General features: G+C 46.3%; 1 protein-coding gene across 1 annotated transcript in view; it reads right to left on the bottom strand.

The window, feature by feature from the left end:
- The window catches only part of LOC311228051 (uridine-cytidine kinase-like 1), an 84,838-nt gene that overhangs the window by 10,850 nt on the left and 49,820 nt on the right, over positions 1 to 24,168 (bottom strand). The window contains exons 11-13 of the mRNA XM_084313952.1: positions 15,439 to 15,501; positions 13,669 to 13,791; positions 12,590 to 12,697 (exon numbers count right to left, since the gene is read on the bottom strand). Coding sequence (XP_084170078.1) covers positions 12,590 to 12,697; positions 13,669 to 13,791; positions 15,439 to 15,501 — 294 coding nt within the window. The remainder of the gene's footprint in view (positions 1 to 12,589; positions 12,698 to 13,668; positions 13,792 to 15,438; positions 15,502 to 24,168) is intronic.

Raw genomic sequence — 24,168 nt, 5'->3', positions numbered from 1 at the left:
CACTGACTCCGCCAGGGATTGATTAAATATGGCGGTGAACACTGGGGCCAGCTGGTTGGCACAGGACTTGAGTATGCGTCCCGTTATAAGATAAGATATTCCTTTATTAATCCCCTTGGGGAAATTCGTGACACACACATACAGCTCAACGTCTCATTAATGATATTAACAACAACACAATCATTACATTTTTACAGTAACAATGGCACAGCATAAATTCAACAGACATGTACATTTGTTGACACATGTCATCATTACAGGAGGCCTGAGACACTGTATGCGATAGTCGGCTGCATTCCACCATGTAGAAACACAGTGGATCGCGCCTGGTGAACTGGAGGGGGGGCGGAGTGGAGCGGGGGGGGGGGGGGCATTGGAGATTCGGGTAAGGAATTTGGTTGTGGAGCAGTCAAGGGGGCCCCCACCGACGCGCATCAGAGGCAGCCTGCCACGGCGTATGGCGCCAGTTGAGTTACAACAACAGGGGCGGATGGGGGGAGGGGTGGGGGTAGGGGGGGCCTCATCAATCTTATCGCTTCCAGACAGTACAGTTTGTCTCTTTCCCAGAAATCACACATCGCCGGAGAGTCAACTCCTCCGTGTTGACCTTGGCCTCGGTTCGTTCCACAGCAGAAAGGATAAGGAGGGTGTGGGAAGGGGGAGGGGGGGGGGGGGTGATAACATGCAGCTCGAGGCAGAAATGCCGCATATGGTCAGAATCAGGTCAATTTTGTCTAATCATCGTCACCATCGTCGTATCCCCTATTACGGTACGGTGGCATCTTTATTTTCACGTCCCTAATTTCCGACGTGATATCCAGTATGGCCTGTGACCGCGAAAGTTCCTCTGCATGGTTAGAAGCAAGTCTCTCAAGAATTGTCTTCAAGCATGACTGTTCGTCTACGTGGTAGAGTTCGCCTCTTTCCAACATGGTCTTGGAGCTCAATTGTTCATCACCGCGCAGGGTACTAGGTCAGCGATTTTCTTAAACAGTTCCATTAGGTTTTCCTTGATCCCGGCCAGATCCCTGGCCAGGGAAATCAACTTCTTCCGAATTAGCTTCAGGCAGTACCAGATCCAGCAGCTGACGGAGCCCAGGCCGAGCAGCATGACAATTAGAAGATATACGTCCTCAACGTCGTTTATCTCCAGCGGGAAAAAGCATATTGCGAGCCAGGTCCCGTATGAATTTATGGTGTATCCCGCCTGAGCTCCCAAGAGGGCATAATGGGTCATCCGCATTCTGCTTCCTTGTAGAGAATATGCGATCAATCGCTGTAAAAGCCCAGCTTATTAGATCCATATTACGGTCAAAAGTCGAGTTGAGTTGAGGATTCTGTTGTAAAAAAGAAAGAAGAAAAAGAAGAAAAGGTCAAAATGTCTGAGCGTTTCCAGCGAGTGCAGATCTAGGCTCCGGTGAAACGAGCTGTAAGGGCTGGTACGGACGTCTCCAAACCGATAAGAGAGAGGCCTTGAGGTGTTTCTCTGGAGGAGGGAGAGGAGATAAAAATGCGACTGCTCCTGGGAAGAGAGTGTGGGGCCATCTGGGCCAGCAGCCTTCCTGGTGTTCACCTGCATAAATGCTCTTCTCACACTGTGTTCCGACAACGAGAGAGCGTCCCCGCCCCCCCGCGGTTGCCCCCCCCCCTCCACAACAGCCGGCGCGCCAGTGACGTCACTAGCCGGAGAGCCAGCAGCGCCACTGTCTACACCAAACCGACTGACAACCAACAGGAAACAAACAATATTTTTTTTATGCCCAAGCAACAGGACCAGACTCTGTCTCTCCATCCACCCGTTCACAGACATCTTCAACACCTCACTGGAGACATGGCCACGTGCCAGCCTGCTTCAAAACATCCACCATAATCCCTGTCCCCAAAAAGCCAAGGCCCAGTGGACTAAATTACTACAGACCCATCGCCCTGACCTCTGTGGTGATGAAGTCTTTTGAGTGCCTTGTGCTTAAACACCTTAAATCAATAACAGACCCTCTCCTGGACCCCCTACAGAGCCAACAGGTCTGTAGACGGTGTCAACATGGCACTCCACTTAGTCCTCCAGCACCTGGACTCCGCCAGGATCCTGTTTGTGGATTTCAGCTCTGCCTTCAATACACTCATCCCGGCCCCGATACAGGACAAGCTCTCCCAGCCGAGAGTGCCCGATTCCACCTGCAGCTGGATCACAGACTTCCTGTCTGACAGGAAGCAGCACATGAGACTAGGAAAACACACCTGACTCCCGTACCATCAGCAGGGGTTCCCCCCCCAAGGCGCGTCTCTACTTTTCGTAGCTCCATTTCTGCAGACCCCTCTCTGATTGGTTGGAGCCCATTTCTGCAGACCCCTCTCTGATTGGCCGAGCGCGCGCATGAGCCGCGACAAGCTCCTCTAGCCAGGAGTCGAAACTCCGTTAAGCTCCAGAGAGAGAGGCTGAAAACCCAGTTCTTGCCCGACGGATGGGAGCCGAATCCCGGATCCGAGTTTTCTGATGAATAGCCCCAAAACATGGAGGTCGCGAACGCAATTTATATGCATGGAAGTATTCATTACGCCATAACGAATCATTAAAAAAATATACCGTTAACTGGAATATGTTGTGTGTGCCTTTACACATATGTTGGATTATGTAATTGGTTTGTCATTAAAAACCAATAATAATTGCTTGCATCGCCGGCCTCGCTGACCAGAGCTCTCTCAGATTCAAAGTTTTAATTGCAGCCTGGAACATACATGTTTCGGAACCAATGTGTAACTAGACAGTTACAATATAACATTTATATTAATTAACCCAGTTAATGCCTTAAGAGAAAGAGTCTGGTGGTCAATTGCTACGGAAATGTTGTGTTTTACTAATAATAACTAATTCCTTGGTCAATAGAAGTCTCTGTGATACTTTCTGAATATGATTTGGGAACATCAAATGGGCAGGAAAGACAGTGTAAACAATATAATTAACTCTGAATATAATAATGAGGAAAAATAAACAGGATACACAACAAGGTGCATGAGATGAGGTTATATGTAGAACATGGTACAGTTACAGTAAGTGGGGAGTGCGTCATGGTACAGTTACAGTAAGTGGGGAGTGTAAACACTAGTGATTCAATCAAACTCCCTCAATGTACAGTTTCTGACAGCTGGGCTGTGTTGAACTTGTCACGTGAAATAACGTTATGTGAATAAACCGCGAAATAACATAACGTTACAATGTACAGTTTCTGACAGCTGGCTGTGTTGTGAAATGTGCATAACGTTATGAATAAACCGCGAAGTCACGCGAAATAACGTTATACGCGAATCTGGTAGTACAGTATGATAACATTACATCCGCCTTTTACCGTGTGACGAGCTAAACCAATCAGAGAGGGGCTTCGCTCAACCAATCAGAGAGGGGGCTGCAGAAATGGAGCTCAACCAATCAGAGAGGGGTCTGCAGAAATGGAGCTACGAAAAGTAGAGACGCCCCCAAGGCTGTGTTCTTTCCCCTCTTCTCTTCTCATTGTATACTAACAGCTGCACCTCCAGTCACCAGTCAGTCAAGCTGCTGAAGTTTGCGGACGACACGACCCTCATTGGACTCATCTCTGGTGGGGATGAGTCCGCCTACAGGTGGGAAATTGACCATCTGGTGATCTGGTGCAGCCAGAACAATCTGGAGCTCAACGCTCTTATGACACTGGAGATGGTTATGGACTACAGAAGGACCCCAGCCCCACTCAACCCCACCCTGTGTGACTCCCCAGTGGACACCTGTGGAGTCTTTCCGCTTCTTGTGAATCATCATCTCCCATGACCTCAAGTGGGAGCTGAACATCAGCTCCCTCATTAAGAAAGAACAGCAGAGGATGTTCTTCCTGCGGCAGCTGAAAAAAATTCAACCTGCCAAAGATGATGGTGCACTTTTACACAGCCATCATTGAGTCCATCCTCACCTCCTCCATCACAGTATGGTACGCTGCAGCCAAGGACAAGGACAAGGGCAAGCTGCAGCGTGTTATTCACTCTGCTGAGAAGGTGATCGGCTGCAATCTGCCATCTCTCTAAGGACCTGTACGCCTCAAGAACCCTGAAGCATATTCCATTTTATTTTATTCCACCTTTTTATTTTATTATCTGTCCTCTATTGTCCATCCATTAATAAGAGACAGAGTAGTATACTGACAGAGTATTATACTGACATAGAGTAGTATACTGACACATAGAGAGTAATATACTGACAAGAGTATTATACTGACAGAGAGTAATATACTGACACACAGAGTATTATACTGACAGAGAGAATATTATACTGACAGAGAGTATTATACTGACAGAGAGTATTATACTGACACACATAGTATTACACTGACACATAGAGTAGTATACTGACAGAGAGTAGTATACTGACACAGAGTATTATACTAACAGAGTATTATACTGACAGAGAGTATTATACTGACACACAGAGTAGTATACTGACACACAGAATATTATACTGACAGAGTATAATACTGACAGAGTATTATACTGACACAGAGTATTATACTGACACACAGAGTAGTATAATACTGACACAGAGTAGTATACTGACACAGAGTAGTATACTGACAGAGAGTATTATACTGACAGAGTATTATACTGACAGAGTATTATACTGACAGAGTATTATACTGACAGAGAGTAGTATACTGACAGAGAGTAGTATACTGACAGAGTATTATACTGACACACAGAGTATTATACTGACACACAGAGTAGTATACTGACACACATAGTATTATACTGACACAGAGTAGTATACTGACAGAGTATTATACTGACAGAGAGTATTATACTGACAGAGTATTATACTGACAGAGTATTATACTGACAGAGTATTATACTGACAGAGTATTATACTGACAGAGAGTATTATACTGACAGAGTATTATACTGACAGAGAGTATTATACTGACACAAACTGACAGAGTATTATACTGACAGAGTATTATACTGACACACAGAGTATTATACTGACACACAGAGTAGTATACTGACAGAGAGTATTATACTGACACACAGAGTATTATACTGACACAGAGTATTATACTGACACACAAGAGTATTATACTGACAGAGAGAGTAGTATACTGACAGAGAGAGTAGTATACTGACAGAGAGTATTATACTGACAGAGAGTATTATACTGACAGAGTATTATACTGACACACAGAGTATTATACTGACGCCAGGGTTAGAAATAAAAAAAAAAATTCAAGGGCTTTTTTTGCCCCCCTTAATTGCTTTTCGGGGGCTTTTTTTTGTATTTCGGGGGCACAATATTTTTATAATGAAAATTAACATAAAGATTATAAAACATTGTTGACACTTTTTTTTACAGTCTTCATCCCTATGTTTGATAACGTAATGTTAATGTCTCCATATATAGGGCTCTACGCTAACCTTTTTCCCAAGGAGCACATGTGCTCCTAAATAAAATGTTAATAAATAAAATCTAAATACAAATTTAGGAGCACACAGAAATTTAGGAGCACAGTGACAATTGTTCAAGTAACACACACACACACGATGTGTGACATCATGGCTTGGTTTCATGTTTTGAGGTACGTACCTTCAATTATCTGTAAATAATACATACATACTCTATCTAAATAGATTAAATATTATTGTCCCTGAGGGCAAGTTGTGTTGTTTTCTTGATACATCTACAAATAGCAGACGAATAACCGGTTGCCTCTGGATCAATGAATGTCTAATATTGAATAATATTATTAGATATTTTATTTTTAACATCCCTAATTCCAACAGTCAAGAGGCTTGTTTCAAATTGATGAAAAACCCCACACACGCAACGTTTCTGAGTATAGGCTCTGGCCAGATCGATCAATGAAATACGTTGCGCGCTCAGCGCTGTGGAATGAAGGAAATGCGCATCGGGATCGGATTTGGATGTTATTCTTTGTAGTTGTGTTACAAATGGAACGGTCTTTCCCCGCCGAACACAAGTTACTTAACGTTACGCGGGTCGCCTTTTCCTTAATGATAAGCAAGCAGTGCAAGAATGCGGAAGCATTCTACCGTAGTGGCGTGTGGTAATGCGCCTTTCATTTTCCGCCGCCCAGCGCCCGTGCGTGCACCGGCGGCGGCGTGCTCGCTCAGGTGCGTGCGTGCGCCGGCGTGCTCGCGCGAGGTGCCCGCGCATGCGCATGAGATCCCGCCTTGGTTCGACACGAGCGGAGCTCAATATATATAAGTCACCGCCCCTTATTCAGTATCTAGAAATAGCTCAATTGGCAAGACTACATGGCTGTGGATCCTATGGCTTGTTTGCTGGCGAGTTCGAATCCCATCGAATATTTTCTTTTTAACGTGATTTTTTTTTTTAACATGTATTCTTTCGCCGGTTAAGGTTAGGCATGGTTAAGGTTAAGGTTAAGGTTAGGCATTGTTTCGGAGTTGGTTAAGGTTAGAACGGTTAAGTTTAGGCGCTGTTAAGGAGCTGGTTAAGGTTAGAGTTTGTCAAAGAGAATGGCAATATAATTTCTATGGTTAAGGTTAGGCATGGTTAAGGTTAAGGTTAAGGTTAGGCATTGTTTCGGAGTTGGTTAAGGTTAGAACGGTTAAGTTTAGGCGCTGTTAAGGAGCTGGTTAAGGTTAGAGTTTGTCAAAGAGAATGGCAATAGACAGCCTATTTCCGCGCGACAGCTCCCAAAGCGGGCCTGAAAAGAAAGGCGCTTTACCGTAGTGGCGTGCGGTGACGAATGCTTCCGCATTTTTGCACTGCTTGCTTATCATTAAGGTAGACGCACACGGGTCGCGCTATGCAGATGCTTAGCTTGCTAACGTTAAGATAGCAGTGTAATGCTTGATGAGAGCAGAGCGCTCTCTCTGTGTTCGCACCTCTCAAGTGCCTGGAAGCATCTCCCTGTAACACGCAGCGGGCCCCGCCTCCCTCCTCCTTGGAACAAACATTCCACCCAAAAACTGAATTTCAGTCCAGTTTCAATCTGAACTATTAACAGCGGAGCTGTTTTGTAATCTTCACAATCACTCGTCTGTCTCGCACTGCAAGTAAATGATTTTTCCGGTGTGCACACACACATATTATTAGGGGCAAATACGCACTGTAGAGCATATATATAATTATATATATAATTAGTAAACTGTCGGGGGCTTTTTTTGCCCCGCTTAACTGATTATCAAGGGCATTTGGTCAATTTTCGAGGGCATTTTGCCCCAAGCCCCCGTTAATTTCGAACCCTGACTGACGCACAGAGTATTATACTGACAGAGTATTATACTGACAGAGAGTAGTATACAGACAGAGAGTATTATACTGACACACAAGAGTATTATACTGACAGAGTATTATACTGACACACAGAGTATTATACTGACGCACAGAGTATTATACTGACAGAGTATTATACTGACAGAGAGTAGTATACAGACAGAGAGTATTATACTGACACACAAGAGTATTATACTGACAGAGAGTATTATACTGACAGAGTATTATACTGACAGAGTATTATACTGACAGAGTATTATAGTGACAGAGTATTATACTGACAGAGTATTATACTGACAGAGTATTATACTGACACAGAGTATTATACTGACAGAGAGTATTATACTGACAGAGTATTATACTGACACAGATTATTATACTGACAGAGAGTATTATAGTGACAGAGTATTATACTGACAGAGTATTATACTGACGCACAGAGTATTATACTGACAGAGTATTATACTGACAGAGAGTATTATACTGACAGAGTATTATACTGACAGAGAGAGTATTATACTGACAGAGAGTATTATACTGACAGAGTATTATACTGACACAGATTATTATACTGACAGAGAGTATTATAGTGACAGAGTATTATACTGACAGAGTATTATACTGACGCACAGAGTATTATACTGACAGAGTATTATACTGACAGAGTATTATACTGACAGAGAGTATTATACTGACAGAGAGAGTATTATACTGACAGAGAGAGTATTATACTGACAGAGAGAGTATTATACTGACAGAGAGAGAGAGAGAACCAGACAGTGAGAGATCCAGAGAGAAATATGAAAGCAGAAAATGCAGGCTCGACCCTGACCTCCTTGGTGATTGACTAACTGACATTATCTCCAATATTTACCTTTTCAAAGTTGAAGGCCCCCACCACCAGGGACATGTAGTGCTTCCTTGGCCACCAGCTCTTCTCATAGCGAGGCCTCAAACATCAAACTTTGACCCGTATATTATGACTGCAGATTGCCCACCAGTAGCTCATTTTTGGAAATCCATAACAACTCAACTTTCAAACATATGTAACCTAACAATTCCACTTACGGCAGCAACACTACTCCTAAATGATATATCATTAATACCGGCATCCATGCAACAAAAAATAATCCTTCTGGCGGGTGTCACTGCAGCCAAGAAGCTGATAGCCATGAGGTGGAAACAACCTGAGAAACTTACAATGATTAATTGGTCTCGGACACTACTGGATATCATATATATGGAAATCTCTACTGCACGCGTAATTGGGGTTGGACAAGCCAGTATTGAGCTGTGGGTCTCAGCGGCTGAGAAAGTCAAGGCCACTATCTAGCAGCGGAGCGGGGTTGGGGTGTTGGTCCTGGGCGGTCCGGGGGTGCTGGGGTGGGGGAGGAAATGTCTCTTGTGGTGCCTGTGATAATATAATTGGTTTTTATTTGTATGTCCTGTATTTATTATTTTTGTTATTTCTATTGTCATTCCATTGTCATTATTATATTGTGTGTCGTCATGTTTTATGTAAAAGAAAAGAAAGAACATTTGGACTAAACAGAGCTGTAGGGCTAGAGGAGACTAGAACCTACCAACAGCACTGTGACAGCAACTAGTGTCTAATGAAAAACGGTCAAATCTGATATAGAACTAGATTATGCTGCCCAACTAAGAACATTGGTGCGTTGGTGCAATCCTGGGTATAATGCAAAATGGAAGGACATAGAAAGTGACTTGGTTAGAGGAGCAGCGATACAGGCATTGATTGGAGATGGGAGCCTGATGAAGAGTGAAAACCCATGGATCAAATTGCCTCTCAAGATCTGGAACGAAATATTAAAGATGATTGACACGAGGGAGGTGGGAAGGGTGTTGAAATAGTATGCGTACGACTCGGACTTCATTCTGAACGGAGGGAGGAAGGGAGGGGGGTTTGAGAGACGGAAGCAGAACGGTCTCATATTCCATTATAAGCTGTACACCAAGGGAGTGCTTTCAGGAGCTGAAATTGAGACCAATGAAAAACTGTAAAAGCTGATAGAACATAGAACTACAGTAAACTAGAACCTAACAGCACTCCGACAGCAACTAGTGCCTAATGAAAAACTAACATCTGATAGAACTACGGCTGCAACTAACGATTATTATTTTATCAATTCATCTAAATGATAAATTTACCATAAAAAACAATCATTTATTAAATTTGAACATTTCAAAATTATTGACAAGTGCGGTACTACTATCCTTAGGTCATATGGGTAGTTGCCTTTCTGACACCACCTACTGAATACCCAGAGTAAGAGATGAGGCATGACGTTTACTTTATTATCTTGAAATAATAACACCCACCAGTTACTATGACATTGTTTATTATTACATACAATTTATCTATGCCTGTAGCTAAATGCTGAAATGATTTTTAGTATATTTCCATGTGTTATGGTAGTGCATGTGCCAGGACAGGAGATACGATTATAAAATACTATTATATACCGGTATATACATTTACATTTAGCTGACGCTTTTATCCAAAGCGACATACAAGTTCTGTACGACAAGTCATCAGGAAGGGCACAACTCTATACATAAATCAATATAATAAAATAAGCTCATGAATCAGGATTGTTAAATCTAATTAGCCTAATCCATGTCAAAAAGAGTAGCCTATAGTAAATGTACACACACAAACAACACTAACACAAAGGGAGAGGGAGAAAAGCTTATAGACTTATTTCAACTTCAAATATTTTCACTATCCAGTTCGTTTTTATAGTGCAACGTTTGGCTACTGGAAATCATTAAACGTACAGAGAGAGAGCACGAGAGAGCGAAAGAGAGAGAGAGAGCGAGAGAGAGAGCTATCGGACTCAGCTCCTCACATTCCTCACCTTTGTGAGTGGACTTCAAAATTGAAACTTAAGGCCAATGAGAGTGAAACGCACACAGAGTCCTGGCTTTAGGCAGAATCACAAGTAGTGGTGTAACCTCTTAACTGGCGACCCCAAAAAGTGGCCATTTGTTTTTACTTGAACTTAAGGACTGCATACTTTTTTTGCAAACCAAAATACTATACTTTATACTTATAGCACATGCATGAGCCTGGTCTCTTTTGAAAGATAACACTCTGAAGTTTCTGATACAATAAAGACAATTGTTGTAGAAAAACATGTTACTCACGTTTTTCTGTAGTAGTTGCAATATCCAGAAGTAGTATTTCCAAAAAAATTGGTATGGCTGAAAAAACACCCTGGGTCCATAGCCTGAAGTCTTTTATAGTACATACATAGTAACAAACTTCATAAAAATCTGTTCAGAAATGAGTGATTAGGAGCGATTTTGGTAAAATGTGAAAAAGAAGGTCTGCAGTAAACCATTTCCTCATTGACTTCAATGCATTCTGTGGACATTTCTCTTCCCGTTTTCGCTTGTGACTTTTCACCTAGATCCCCGATTCGCTCATCCCCACGTTGTGTACCTTTGCAAAACCACAGGTTACAACCCTGTCCAATAATCTTTGAGATCGCCAAATGATTGACGGAGATAGAGCGTCAGGGGTGGTATCTGACTCTGCTGTGTACTTTGGCGCACGCCTCGCATATCGGCATGTAACTCGAGAACCGCTGAACAGATTTGTCGCCTGGAACGGCAATCGACAGGCAACAAATAGGGCTTTAATTCTATGTATTAAGTTAAAAAACCAGAGACTCTAGAGGTCGGCAAATTGGCGCGTCGCGCGGTGGGCAAATCGTCCTCAAGAAAAAAGATCATTTTGATGGTTGAACAGATACAGATAGACGTCTCTGCTGCACACCCTACTAGAGTGTACTAGAACCTACCAGCAGAACTCTTGACAGCCATGATGTACTAGAACCTACCAGCAGAACTCTGACAGCCATGATGTACTAGAACCTACCAGCAGAACTCTTGACAGCCATGATGTACTAGAACCTACCAGCAGAACTCTGACAGCCATGATGTACTAGCACCTACCAGCAGAACTCTGACAGCCATGATGTACTAGAACCTACCAGCAGAACTCTTGACAGCCATGATGTACTAGAACCTACCAGCAGAACTCTGACAGCCATGATGTACTAGAACCTACCAGCAGAACTCTGACAGCCATGATGTACTAGAACCTACCAGCAGAACTCTGACAGCCATGATGTACTAGAACCTACCAGCAGAACTCTTGACAGCCATGATGTACTAGAACCTACCAGCAGAACTCTGACAGCCATGATGTACTAGAACCTACCAGCAGAACTCTGACAGCCATGATGTACTAGAACCTACCAGCAGAACTCTGACAGCCATGATGTACTAGAACCTACCAGCAGAACTCTGACAGCCATGATGTACTAGAACCTACCAGCAGAACTCTGACAGCCATGATGTACTAGAACCTACCAGCAGAACTCTGACAGCCATGATGTACTAGAACCTACCAGCAGAACTCTGACAGCCATGATGTACTAGAACCTGCCAGCAGAACTCTGACAGCCATGATGTACTAGAACCTACCAGCAGAACTCTGACAGCCATGATGTACTAGAACCTACCAGCAGAACTCTGACAGCCATGATGTACTAGAACCTACCAGCAGAACTCTGACAGCCATGATGTACTAGAACCTACCAGCAGAACTCTGACAGCCATGATGTACTAGAACCTACCAGCAGAACTCTGACAGCCATGATGTACTAGAACCTACCAGCAGAACTCTGACAGCCATGATGTACTAGAACCTACCAGCAGAACTCTGACAGCCATGATGTACTAGAACCTACCAGCAGAACTCTGACAGCCATGATGTACTAGAACCTACCAGCAGAACTCTGACAGCCATGATGTACTAGAACCTACCAGCAGAACTCTGACAGCCATGATGTACTAGAACCTACCAGCAGAACTCTGACAGCCATGATGTACTAGAACCTACCAGCAGAACTCTGACAGCCATGATGTACTAGAACCTACCAGCAGAACTCTGACAGCCATGATGTACTAGAACCTACCAGCAGAACTCTGACAGCCATGATGTACTAGAACCTACCAGCAGAACTCTGACAGCCATGATGTACTAGAACCTACCAGCAGAACTCTGACAGCCATGATGTACTAGAACCTACCAGCAGAACTCTGACAGCCATGATGTACTAGAACCTACCAGCAGAACTCTGACAGCCATGATGTACTAGAACCTACCAGCAGAACTCTGACAGCCATGATGTACTAGAACCTACCAGCAGAACTCTGACAGCCATGATGTACTAGAACCTACCAGCAGAACTCTGACAGCCATGATGTACTAGAACCTACCAGCAGAACTCTGACAGCCATGAGGGCGGCGGCGCCGGTGGACACGGTGCTGTCCATCAGAATGACGTAGTCCTCGCTGATGTCCTTTGGGAGACGCAGGTAGTGAAGCTATGGAACCCAGACAACACATTCGGATAAGATGAGATATTCCTTTATTGATCCCCTTGGGGAAATTTGGGCACCATAGCAGCATGGGGGAGGAGAGGTAAAGGTTATGGGCAGGGTAATAGAACACAATGCATAGGAAATACAATGCAATTGGCACCTTGCATGGTCGCCTCCGCCATCGGTGTGTGAATGTGGGAGTGAAGAGGCGATTGTGAGGCACAAAAAGCGCTTGTATAAAAAAAAGCACCATATAAATGCAATCCATCCATTCTGGTCAGATGTGTTTATTTTCTTTATAAAAACAACATTTGATCTTCAAAAAACCTTTTTCCAAAAATGAATAATCAGGGTGGTCTTCTACTCTGATTAAAACGGCATTTAATTTCATAATCAGGGTGGTCTTCTACTTTGGTCAATACAGAATTTCATAATCAGGGTGGTCTTCTACTCTGGTCAATACAGAATTTCATAATCAGGGTGGTCTTCTACTCTGGTCAATACAGAATTTCATAATCAGGGTGGTCTTCTACTCTGGTCAATACAGTATTTCATAATCAGGGTGGTCTTCTACTCTGGTCAATACAGTATTTCATAATCAGGGTGGTCTTCTACTCTGGTCAATACAGTATTTCATAATCAGGGTGGTCTTCTACTCTGGTCAATACAGTATTTCATAATCAGGGTGGTCTTCTACTCTGGTCAACACAGTATTTTAGGACACCACCACCTGACTGCCAACACACACACACACACCCACCTCAGGCTCTCAGGACATCACCACCTGACTGCCAACACACACACACACACCCACCTCAGGCTCTCAGGACATCACCACCTGACTGCCAACACACACACACACACCCACCTCAGGCTCTCAGGACATCACCACCTGACTGCCAACACACACACACACACCCACCTCAGGCTCTCAGGACATCACCACCTGACTGCCAACACACACACACACCCACCTCAGGCTCTCCGGTGTCATGGTTGGTCTGGATGAGGATCTTGCCCAGGCGGATGTCTTTACACACAGCCGTCAGAGCCTGCTCCATGGTCTCCCCGGCCCTCAGGATGGACACCCCTGTAATCTACACATAATACACATTGGAGCATTTAGAGTTCCACGTGGACCTTGTTTTTTTAAACTTCTTTTCTTTCTCCCTCTCGTCCATGGGAGAGATGTGTGGCTTGTAGGGGTGGGGGAAAAAATCGATACGTAGTAGTATCTAGGGATGCACGATATTGATTTTTTGACACCGATAACTTTATGCTCCTCAAGCCGATATTTATTGTATTATACATTTTTTTTAAATGTATATATATATATATATATATTTTTTTTTGATCAAGTTCTTTTAATTTTTTTAGTATTTATAAGCTTCGACGTCATCGGTACTGCTATCGGTACTCGAGAAATTATGGAGGTTTTTTTTGAGGAATTTAAACGTCGCAAACTAATCTTGTTGGCCGTTTTCTATATCTCTCCTGCCTCGGTGTCTCTGCCTGCGCGAGGAGGGGGCTGTGCTCACACACACACTCACTCACACACACACACGGGTGCTGCCGAGTACAGACAGCTCTGCTCTCATCATGGCGGACAGAACGAAACGTTCAAAAGTCTGGGTCTATTTTACTAAAGTCGATGCCGACAACGCTTGTTGCCACAAGTGCAACAAGACATTTGCCAGTAATGTATAAGCGCTGGTACTTGTCAATGTGGCTGGCGGGGAGCTAACGTTATTAGCCTGAGCTCCGAGTAGAATAATGGCCGACAATCCGGAGGTAAATAAACGAACGAGAGCTTCTGATTGGTGGTAAGAAGAAGAGGTGGGTGCAAGCGGTGGGACGTAATTGGCAGATCAACTGTCTGCCTCCGAATGTAACGTGACTACGTCACAGCCAAGAAAGGGAGCGCTGGATTTGTGAAAAACTCCCTGTTCCTAAACCACACGCTGTCAGTCGTACCACAGTACTGGCAAAACGGGAGGAGGCTATAATAAAAACAAGCGCCCTTCATCCAAATCCACCCACACCGGATTTCTTTTAACCAAAAAATGTATTATATTTTATCAGAGCTATCAATAACGTTATCGGGTTTATCGGGATGACCCAATAATTATCGTGCATCCCTACTTTGCGTGGCGATACTGTATCGATACAGGGACGCCAAGTATCGATATTTAATTATTCATAAAAAGAAAAAAATAAGGAAGTTGCATTGTTCATTTCAATACCTGTAATAGTACAGTAGTCCACACACACACATGTGCATTCAGTTAAGTTGGAATATGAATGTTGGAATATGAATGTAATACAAACAGTTCAGTTTGTCAGGTACATGCAACACAGATTACAGTGTTTACATCTGTCTGCTTGAGAAAACACCATGTTCTGCAATAAAAATGATTGAAGTAAGATGAACAGACTGAACTTTATTTTATTAGATAAAACATGTTGACAGTTTTACTTTGCAGAAAAAAGATAAAAAAATTGATAAAAAAAAAAATATATCGCAATATTCGCGATATATCGAGTATCGCGATACTATCGTATCGCGGCTCAAGTATCGCGATGGTATCGTATCGCAAGGTCTCTGGCGATTCCCACCCCTAGTGGCTTGTGGCACGCGGGCCGAACACAGTTTGGGACTGACTTACTGACACCCAGGTGAGTGTTGGGACTGACTTAGTGACACCCAGGTGAGTGTTGGGACTGTGGTGTGAGGCCTGACTTACTCTCTGCCCACTCAGCCTCTTGCCCTCGTAGATGGCCCCCTGGGGTGTTTCCACCAATACTGGCTGGAGAGAGGGAGGAGAAAGGGAAGATGTCAGGGAGGTGATAACATAAACAATGGTGATGAACATTTTATTTTAAAATAGTACTGTAATTTTTGGACTATAAGCCGCGCCTTTTTTCCCATTTTTCGACCCTGCGGCTTATATAACGGTGCGGCTAATCTATGGATTTTTACAGCTAACGGCCACTAGGCGATCTCCAAGCGAGGCTCCTGCCGCGACAGACAAGCAGAGAAGAAGACGCTGCGAACGGAAGCAGAAGCGAGGCAAGCGGGCTGGCAACAATGCTAGGCTAACAGCTAATCCATTCAAGCCACCGTTGCAGACACTCTTCCTAACAAACGCCTGCTCCATTCGGAACAAGATGGATGAAATCCGCTTGCGACTCACTACTCAGAGAAACTTAGCAGACTGCTGCTGTATGATTTTCACAGAATCATGGATGGACTCTAGCACACCAGATTCAGCTATCACGCTAGCCGGCCGCAGCGTATACCGAGCTATGGCCGGTCCGCGCCATATGTTAATAAATTGGAGCTTCCTCAAACAGCCATCTCTTTCCCGACAATCCCCTCTGTGCACGAACCCGTACATATGGTAATTAAACATTAAAACACCTGCGGCTTATAGTCCAGTGCGGCTTATATATGTACACATCATTCAATTTAGCTGCTGCGGCTTATACTCAGGTGTGCCTTATAGTCCGAAAATTACGGTAACTAAAGACCATGGTCATTCTGCTGTCCCCTAGTGGTTGATATATCCACCATGCTGCACATTCTGACTCGCCCCAATCTGTGATGTCAGAGTGCCTCTTTGAAGGCACTAGCCAAGTCTGTGTAGGGGAAAAAAAGAGGTAGTCTGACATCACAGATGGGTGGGTCAGAGTGTTCAGCAGGGTGAACATATCAACAAGGGGGGCAGCGAAATAGACATGAGTTTAGTCATAAGATAAGACGCAGGTGTCATATCAGCACAGGGGAAGGGACGTACAGGCAGGGTATTGAAGTGACAATAAAATATAGTAAATAAAAACATGTTACTCGTCAAATCCAAACCAAACAAGCGTGTAACTGAGGGGTACAATTCCCTGACTGTATTGATAAGTATGGTATTATTAAACCACTACCGCTTGTACTTTAACTTCTGGCCATCCAGTACATGATATAGATATGATGAACACTTTCCCACCTGATGAAACGAAGTCCACACAAATGTATAAATCGAATATTTTATATAGCAAAGGGTATATACAACGTTCACTTAATGACATTTATGATTTGAAATGCACTTGTAAGGCAAATGAGTATTCGTAGGTAAATCAACATTGAATGTCTAATCTCTGGTTACGCAGGGAGCAAGTATACAACCTGGTTCTTTAGGGCAGTGGTTCCCAAAGTCGGGGTCGCGACCCAAAGGTGGGCCGCGAGCAGCCACGGGTGGGCCGCGAGATGATTTAAAAAAAAAAAAAAAAAAAAAAAATTATTTTTTTATTTTAATTTTTTTTGTCAGGCCACTGAACTTAGAAGCAGGCCAGGACAGTGTTTCTAGTTGTATTCTAACATTCTATTCTATTGTATTCTAAAATGTGACTATATGGTTTTATATTAACTTAATAAATAAACAAAAACGAAAAATCTACTTATTTCAACGAACATTTCAAACTAAATAACAGATTATGCACATAAAACGCTGAAAACAACCGAAGCAACAATATTATTTTAATGAGGCTATTATTATTATCATTATTATTTTGCAACAAGTTAGCCCTCTCATAAATAGCACATATAAATGAATAACTAACTTGAACTAACTTAATAGGATTGAAGTGATATTTGGCTTAAAAAATCGGTCGCCTGGCAAAAAAAAAGAAAAAAAAAAGCCAGACGATGTGCATTGGGCCGCGGCTCTCTGACGCCTTATTTTCTGGGCCCCGGCCTGAAAAGTTTGGGAACCCCTGCTTTAGGGAACTATAGCGATGGTACTTAAATGATTATAGCTGGATACACTAAAGGGGGGTCCCGCTGGTTGTAAGTCAGTAGGGGGGGGGGGGGTTAGGAGAGCCGCTGGCGGTATCCCATCTGGCCGACGATTTCTTGGGAGAATTCAGAGTGCTGAACACGGTGCCCACAGAACCTCGGTCCGCAGATGAATACAGCTGGGCCCTCTGGTGGACGGTAGCTGCCGGTCCACAACGAAGAGACGTGAGGCGACCTCACTCGGGGTAGAGCGCCGTCTCACCTGGACTCCTCTCCGGGGGGTAGTTCCAACACTCAGCAGTGTTGGCCGTTATCCATGGAATAATCAAAGCACCCAAAGCATGTAGATAATCCAAGCCGTGTAGGGCTCGACGTCGTCCGGGTGAAGTAATCCAATGTACAGGTCCACTCGTCCTGGCCCGGAGCTCCTCGGATGCAAGCACCACACGTGGTCTGCCCAGCCTGGTTAAGACTCCAGATAACGTCAGGAACGATGGGGGTACTGCTCACTTTATAACTCTAACCGAACGATGCACCATACATAATAGACTATTATTAACTTAATAGAAATACGTCCCACTCGACGGTATAGTGCCAAACTATGACAATTCAACTATTAATCCACACGATGTCTCAATGCCTATTCTGAGGCCAAGTAGGCCATACTGCACCACACGTGCGTCGTGGGTGAGGCTTCACGTCTGTTACTAGGTTGGAGGGTAAAGGACTAATGGACTAAAAGAAAGTTCTACTTTACTTGCGCCATATATATATGCGCTGTGAACAAATAGTACCATTCGTATTTCGCCAGACGTATTCCTACGCGGAACCGGGCTTGTAACGACATGTTCGTCGGCACGATTGAACTTGAACCAAGGGGCTTGGCTGCTGGCGCCAGGTTCTCGTCCAATGGTAGAATGAAACTATTATGGGCTGTTAGTAGACTAAAGGGATATTCAGTGTATATTGTACAAGGAATATACAGGGGATATCAAACAATATACAAATACTATTAAATATATATCCATAAATAAATATATATATTCGGTTTAATCTGATCCTTCACAACAGCCGCCCCCTAATTAGTCCCACCTAATTAGCTAAGCAGAGACAGATTAACCGTACTGTCTACCACTCAAGGTCCGCTGTAAGGGTCAGTCAACTCACAAAGTCATGGGGTCATGGTCGTCATCGATAGTGTCTGGGAGTCTGGGCAGTTCTATTAGCCTCGCCACGGGTCGTGTGTAAGTTCGCCCTTGGACGAGCACTTCAGCTGCTCGGACCTTGCCATCGGCACCGGTGATCACTTTGCTTACGCGGCCAGCCGGCCACATAGCTCTGGGTAGTGACTGGTCGATAATCATGACGACTGTTCCTTCTGTCAAATTGTCTCTCTCTTTTACCCACTTCTGGCGGGTCTGTAGAGACGGTAGGTAGTGGAGTAGGAAGCTGTTCCAAAACTTGTCAGCTAGTACTTGACTGTACCTCCACATTCTTCGGCCGTTCGCTTCTTCAGGCCTGTACATTGTCTGGGGTAGCGCGGGGTCTAGCCGCCCCATCAAGAGTGTGTTGGGGGTGACTGGGTCGACATCTGCTACATCACTGGAGACGTAGCCGAGGGGCTTGGAGTTCAATACTCCCTCGATCTCCGTGAGGACTGTCATTAGGACTTCTTCCGCCACAGTCTGGGCCCCAAGCACGGCGTACAGGGCTGTCTTTATAGAACGTACTTCTCGTTCCCAGGTTCCACCGAAGTGGGGTGCGTTCGGGGGATTAAACTGGAAGTCAATCTGGGATGGAGCGAGGTGGGTCTTAAGTTCTGGGCCCATAGCTTGGAAGCTCTCTCTCAGCTCTCTTTCTCCGCCTTTGAAGTTTGTCCCGTGATCAGACAACAATGTAGACGGTTTTCCTTTCCGTGATGTGAATCTTCGGAAGGCCATAAGGAATGAGTCTGTGCTCATGGTTGAAAGGAGTTCGATATGTATCGCTCTGGTGGTCATGCATTTGAATACAATACCCCACCGCTTCTCGGTTCCTCTTCCTTTCTTTATATACAACGGGCCAAAACAGTCCATGCCTGTGGAGTGGAATGGCTTGTCGCCGAGTCGGAGGCGACAGGGAGGTAGGTCAGCCATCCGGGGTATGCTGGGCTGCGCGCGCCACTTTCGGCAGTCTAGACAGGTTCGCTGGAAGCGTCGCACCGCTTCTCTTCCTTGAAGTATCCAATAGCGACGTCTGATCTCCGCGAAGACTCTCTCTGCTCCTGCGTGGTGTACATCCTCGTCGTATTTCTTTATGATCAGCTCTGTGACCTTGTGTCGGCTGTTCAAGACTATCGGGTACTTAACGTCATCCGGTAGATCGGGGGCTCTCCGCAGACGACCACCCACTCTGATGAGATTATGGGCGTCGCTCTCGGGTGCCAGGTGGAGCAGTCTGCTGTCTGATGGGACGGGCTTTCCTCCCTGTAGACAGTCTAGCTCATCGGGGAACGAGTCTCTCTGGGCTCGTTGTAGTAGAAGAAGTTCTGCTTCTTCGTAGTCAGCTGCTGAAATGTCAGTGGTGGACTGAATCTCTGGGTGGTGCCACAGGAATGTCTTTAGCTGCGCACTCTGTAGGGTAACGCAGTCATCTATGTTGGGGTCTGTGGAGGCGACTGTGCTCAGTCCACAGAACATAGGTTTCTTGTTCTCAGCCTCCTCTTTACTTGCTTCCCGTGGGGTGGGCGTAGGCCACTCTTCTTCCGGGAGCTTGAGGAATTCTGGTCCGTCACTGTAGATGTTGCGACGGGTGAGGTCATCCAGGGACATTCCCCGGGTGATGACGTCAGCTGGGTTGTGTTTGGTGTCCACATACCGCCAGCTCGCTGCTTCTGTTAACTCTTGAATCTCGGTGACTCTGACTCCCACGAAGACCTTGTATCTGCATGAATCAGACTTGATCCATGTGAGTACTGTCGTGGAATCTGACCACAAGATTGTTCTGTGCACCGGAATGGTGAGTTCACGTTGGATTAACGTGGCTAGATGCGCTCCTGCTAGGGCTGCGCAGAGCTCTAGACGCGGGATAGATTGTTGCTTTCGTGGGGCTATTCTTGAGCGAGCCAGGATGAAAGCAGTGTGTATCTCTCCTCCCTTCTCTTGGGCACGCAAGTAGGCCACCGATCCATAGGCTACTTCGGAGGCGTCACTGAAGACGTGTAGATCCATCTTGCATGTCTCTGGCCTCACTGTGGGTGGGAAGTAGCTGCGGCGTATATTGACGCCTGGGAGTGAGCGGAGTTCCGTCTCCCACTCTCTCCATGTGGAGGCAAGGTGTGCGGGTATTGGGTCGTCCCAGCCCTGGTCCTTGTCCCATAGTGCTCGTACAATCATCTTTGCCCTGGTGGTGTAAGGTAGAATACATCCCAACGGGTCATATTGTCTGGCGAGTGCTCTGTACACACTCCGTCTGGTGGTCGGTATCGCCGTCGACCTTCCCTGCTCCGTGGTCAGGGGTTTGTGTCTATAGTGGAGCGAGTCTGTTTTGAAGCGCCAGACTAGTCCTAGTGTCATTTCTTGGGCTTCTCCTGGGATGGTCGCCATCCAGGTCTCGCTGCTGGCAGCCTTGTCCGCGGGGGAGAGGCTGCGCAATACGTGCGGGTCGCTGCTGGCCCACTGCCTGAGATCAAAGCCGCCTTTGATCAGGGAGGCGCGGAGCAGCGCACGGCGTCGCCAGTCAATCTTCTTTACGTGTCCCGCTGTGATTAGCTTCTCAATCTCAGCGCGGTACACACTCTCTTGAGCGGGGTCTTTGGCTAGGCGCCGCTCTGTGTTCAATAGATACCGCTCCGTAGCTTCTTTCGTGGCGTGAAAGGTGGGCATTCCCTCTCGCCTCAGGAGTGGAGTTGCGTATCTCATCACTCCGCCGACTGTGACTCTCTTTGTCCCTTGCTCGAGTAGGTTGATGGCGTAAATGTCTTCTTTAGAACGAATGTCTTTCTTTTCGTTCTTAAAGGGCATTGTCTCTAGTGTCCATAGCCTCTCGACATGCTGCAGGAGAGTGGTGTCTTCTTCTGTCGCTCTGGAGTGGAGGCAGCTAGTGGCTGCTGTTCGGTTGAGAGATTTAGCGAGGGGGCCTTGTAGTGTCCACCCTAGGCGGGTCTCGACTGCTGCAGGACAGCCTCGGGGTCCTGTATGGACCCGGTCAATCGGGACGATGAGGTCTGCATGGTCGGAGCCTATCAGCAGGGTCGGGGTGGCGCCGTCTATGAGCGGGATAGGTAGTTGACGCAGGTGCACATATTTATCCATCAGCTTGGCGATGGGGTAGGTGTACTGCGATAGTCCTATTTCTTGGCTGGTGAAAGCATTTGTAATCCTATACCGTCGCTCTGGCTGCCCGCTTGCTGCGATAGTGAAGGAGACATTCTCGCCCTTTATCGTCTTTAAATCTCTTCTTATTGTCCGAATCGTCATTTGGTTCTCGCTCCCCCACAGTCCCAGCTGGGCCGCAGCAGACGCGAGCAGAAGGGTCTTCTCTGACCCGTCATCAAGGACGGCGTAAGTGTCCATGACTTTATCTTGGTAGCTCAATGTCACACGGACTACCTTTAAGAGCACTTGGGCGCCACTGCTGCTGGCGGGGTCAATGTACATGACACTTGCCTTGGTGCTGCTCGATGGTGCAGGTGCAGGCCTTCTTCTGTTACTGTCGTGTAGTATATCTAGATGGGTTCCGTCACACCGACTGCACCTCTTCTTTAGGCGGCATTCGGCTGCCATGTGACTGCGCGCACATCGGTAACAGCGCCTGTTGGACTTTATCCATTGACTCACTTCTTCTGCATTCATCTTTGTGAACAGGTCACATTGTGACAGCCAGTGTTCCTTCTCACAGTAGGGGCACACCATCTTCCACTTCTCTTTTCTCGAGGGGGTACTGTGGCTCTTACTGCTCGGTACTGACTTTGATTGGTGCATGACAGTCACCGATCTTCTTCCATCGTTTATTCTCCTGGGTCCCTCTCTGGAGCTTGGCGTGCTCCGCACGAACGTATCCAGTCGTAAGCTGCTGACTTCTCTCGCCAGGAAGTCGGCTAGATCGAGGAGGGATGGTTCGGGACCGTTAGGATCACGGTGGTCTCTCTGCCGCCTAAAACGCTCTTGTCTTGCGGGTGGCAGCTTCTCTAAAATCCTCTCGACGTTAGAGTTGGCGTATAGCTCGTGCATGCCCTTTTCCCGTTGCGCTCCCAGCATCCCTACCAGGGACTGCACTTTTATCGACAGGTCGTCTAATGAGCGATTGTCTGTTGCTGGGGGTAGGCGATCAATATGCCTTATCTCTTGGATTACGTAATCCCATATACGTCCATATCTCTGGTCCAGCGCTGCTAGAGCCGCGGTGTATGGGGTCGTAGAGGTGGCATAGGCTAGCGCTATATTGTGCGCTTGCGGTACTTTCAGGTGCTTCAGTAATATTGCATACTTGTGGCGTTCATCAGCGACATCCACCATCATTGTCTCTAAGCACATCCGGAGCTCCGTGTACTGTGCTCGATTCTCATAGGTGAAGTCTGGAAACGTCGGCGTGGCAATGTATGACGCCGTGGATGGCTGATACATCGGCGAGCGTTGGGGGAGAGACCTCCTAGGCGAGTCTCCTCTTGCGCCTCTCTGTGGGCTGGTACCGGCAGGGTACCATGGCCCGCTGGTCCAGGTGCTATTCCTCGGGGCTGGTCGTGCGTCGTGCTCACCCGTGAATAGAGTCGGGGGTCTGTAGCGCAGCGCCGCGGGGGTATAGCCTGGGCTGTACTGGACCTCCTGGTCCGGTGGAGTACTGTGCTGTCGTCGGGCTTGGTTCTCCTCCTCTCCCTCTTCTTCTTCTATCAGGTCCTCTAGATCCTGTAGTCGTTTATTTAGCTTCTCCGCAGTGTATGCCGCTCCTTCCTTGTAGCTGGGTCTCGCTTGGACCGGTCTGGGAAGGGGGTCTGCGGGGGGTATAGGCTTGGTCTGTTGGTCAAGTTCAGGGTCGCTTGCTCGGTTAGGAGACGCTGCCCTTGACTGTTGTCTCGACGAGTTCCTTGAACCCCTGGCGGAGGGAGAGGGTGTTGCCTTGAGGATCAGCTGCTCCATTAGCTGCGCTTGTAACTTGTCGCGCTCGGCTTCGCGCTTGGTGAGATCTGCTTCTCTTTGGGCACCGGCAGCGGCGCGTTGTGCGTCGGCCCGGTCTCTTGCCATATTCTCTTCCGTCTGAAGGCGTCTCATCTCCAGGCGTATGCGCTCTTCTTCGCTCCGTTGCTGCGCTTGGAGTTGTTCGCGCTCGATAAGCATCTGTGCTTGGAGTCGATCGCGTTCACCCTGAAGTCGATCGCGTTCAGTAGCGGCTGTCAGGCTGACGAGGAACGCCTGTGATAGCATCCTCTCCGCTTCGCTGGGGGAAGACGGTTGTAGAGGTGAGCCGCTCCTGGGTGAGCCGCTCCTGGCTGTACTCGTTGGGGAGTCCTGGAGCTCTATTTCCTCGGCGCTCTCCTCCTCTTCTTCCGTGCAGAGTTCTCTCTCTGTAGGGTTGTCTTCCTCCCGGGGCTGGTCGGGGACTACTTCTTCGGTATTGGCGGGGGGTAAAGGCATGTCAGCTCCCTCCTGGTCCCCACCGTGAGCTTGGTCAGTTACATTAGAACCCACTAGGGCCTCTGTGGTCGGGGAAACCTGGT

This window comes from Notolepis coatsorum (assembly GCF_963971535.1).
Source record: "Notolepis coatsorum genome assembly, chromosome: 5".
Taxonomy (NCBI): Eukaryota; Metazoa; Chordata; class Actinopteri; order Aulopiformes; family Paralepididae; genus Notolepis; species Notolepis coatsorum.
This window is presented reverse-complemented; position numbering and strand designations above follow the sequence as displayed.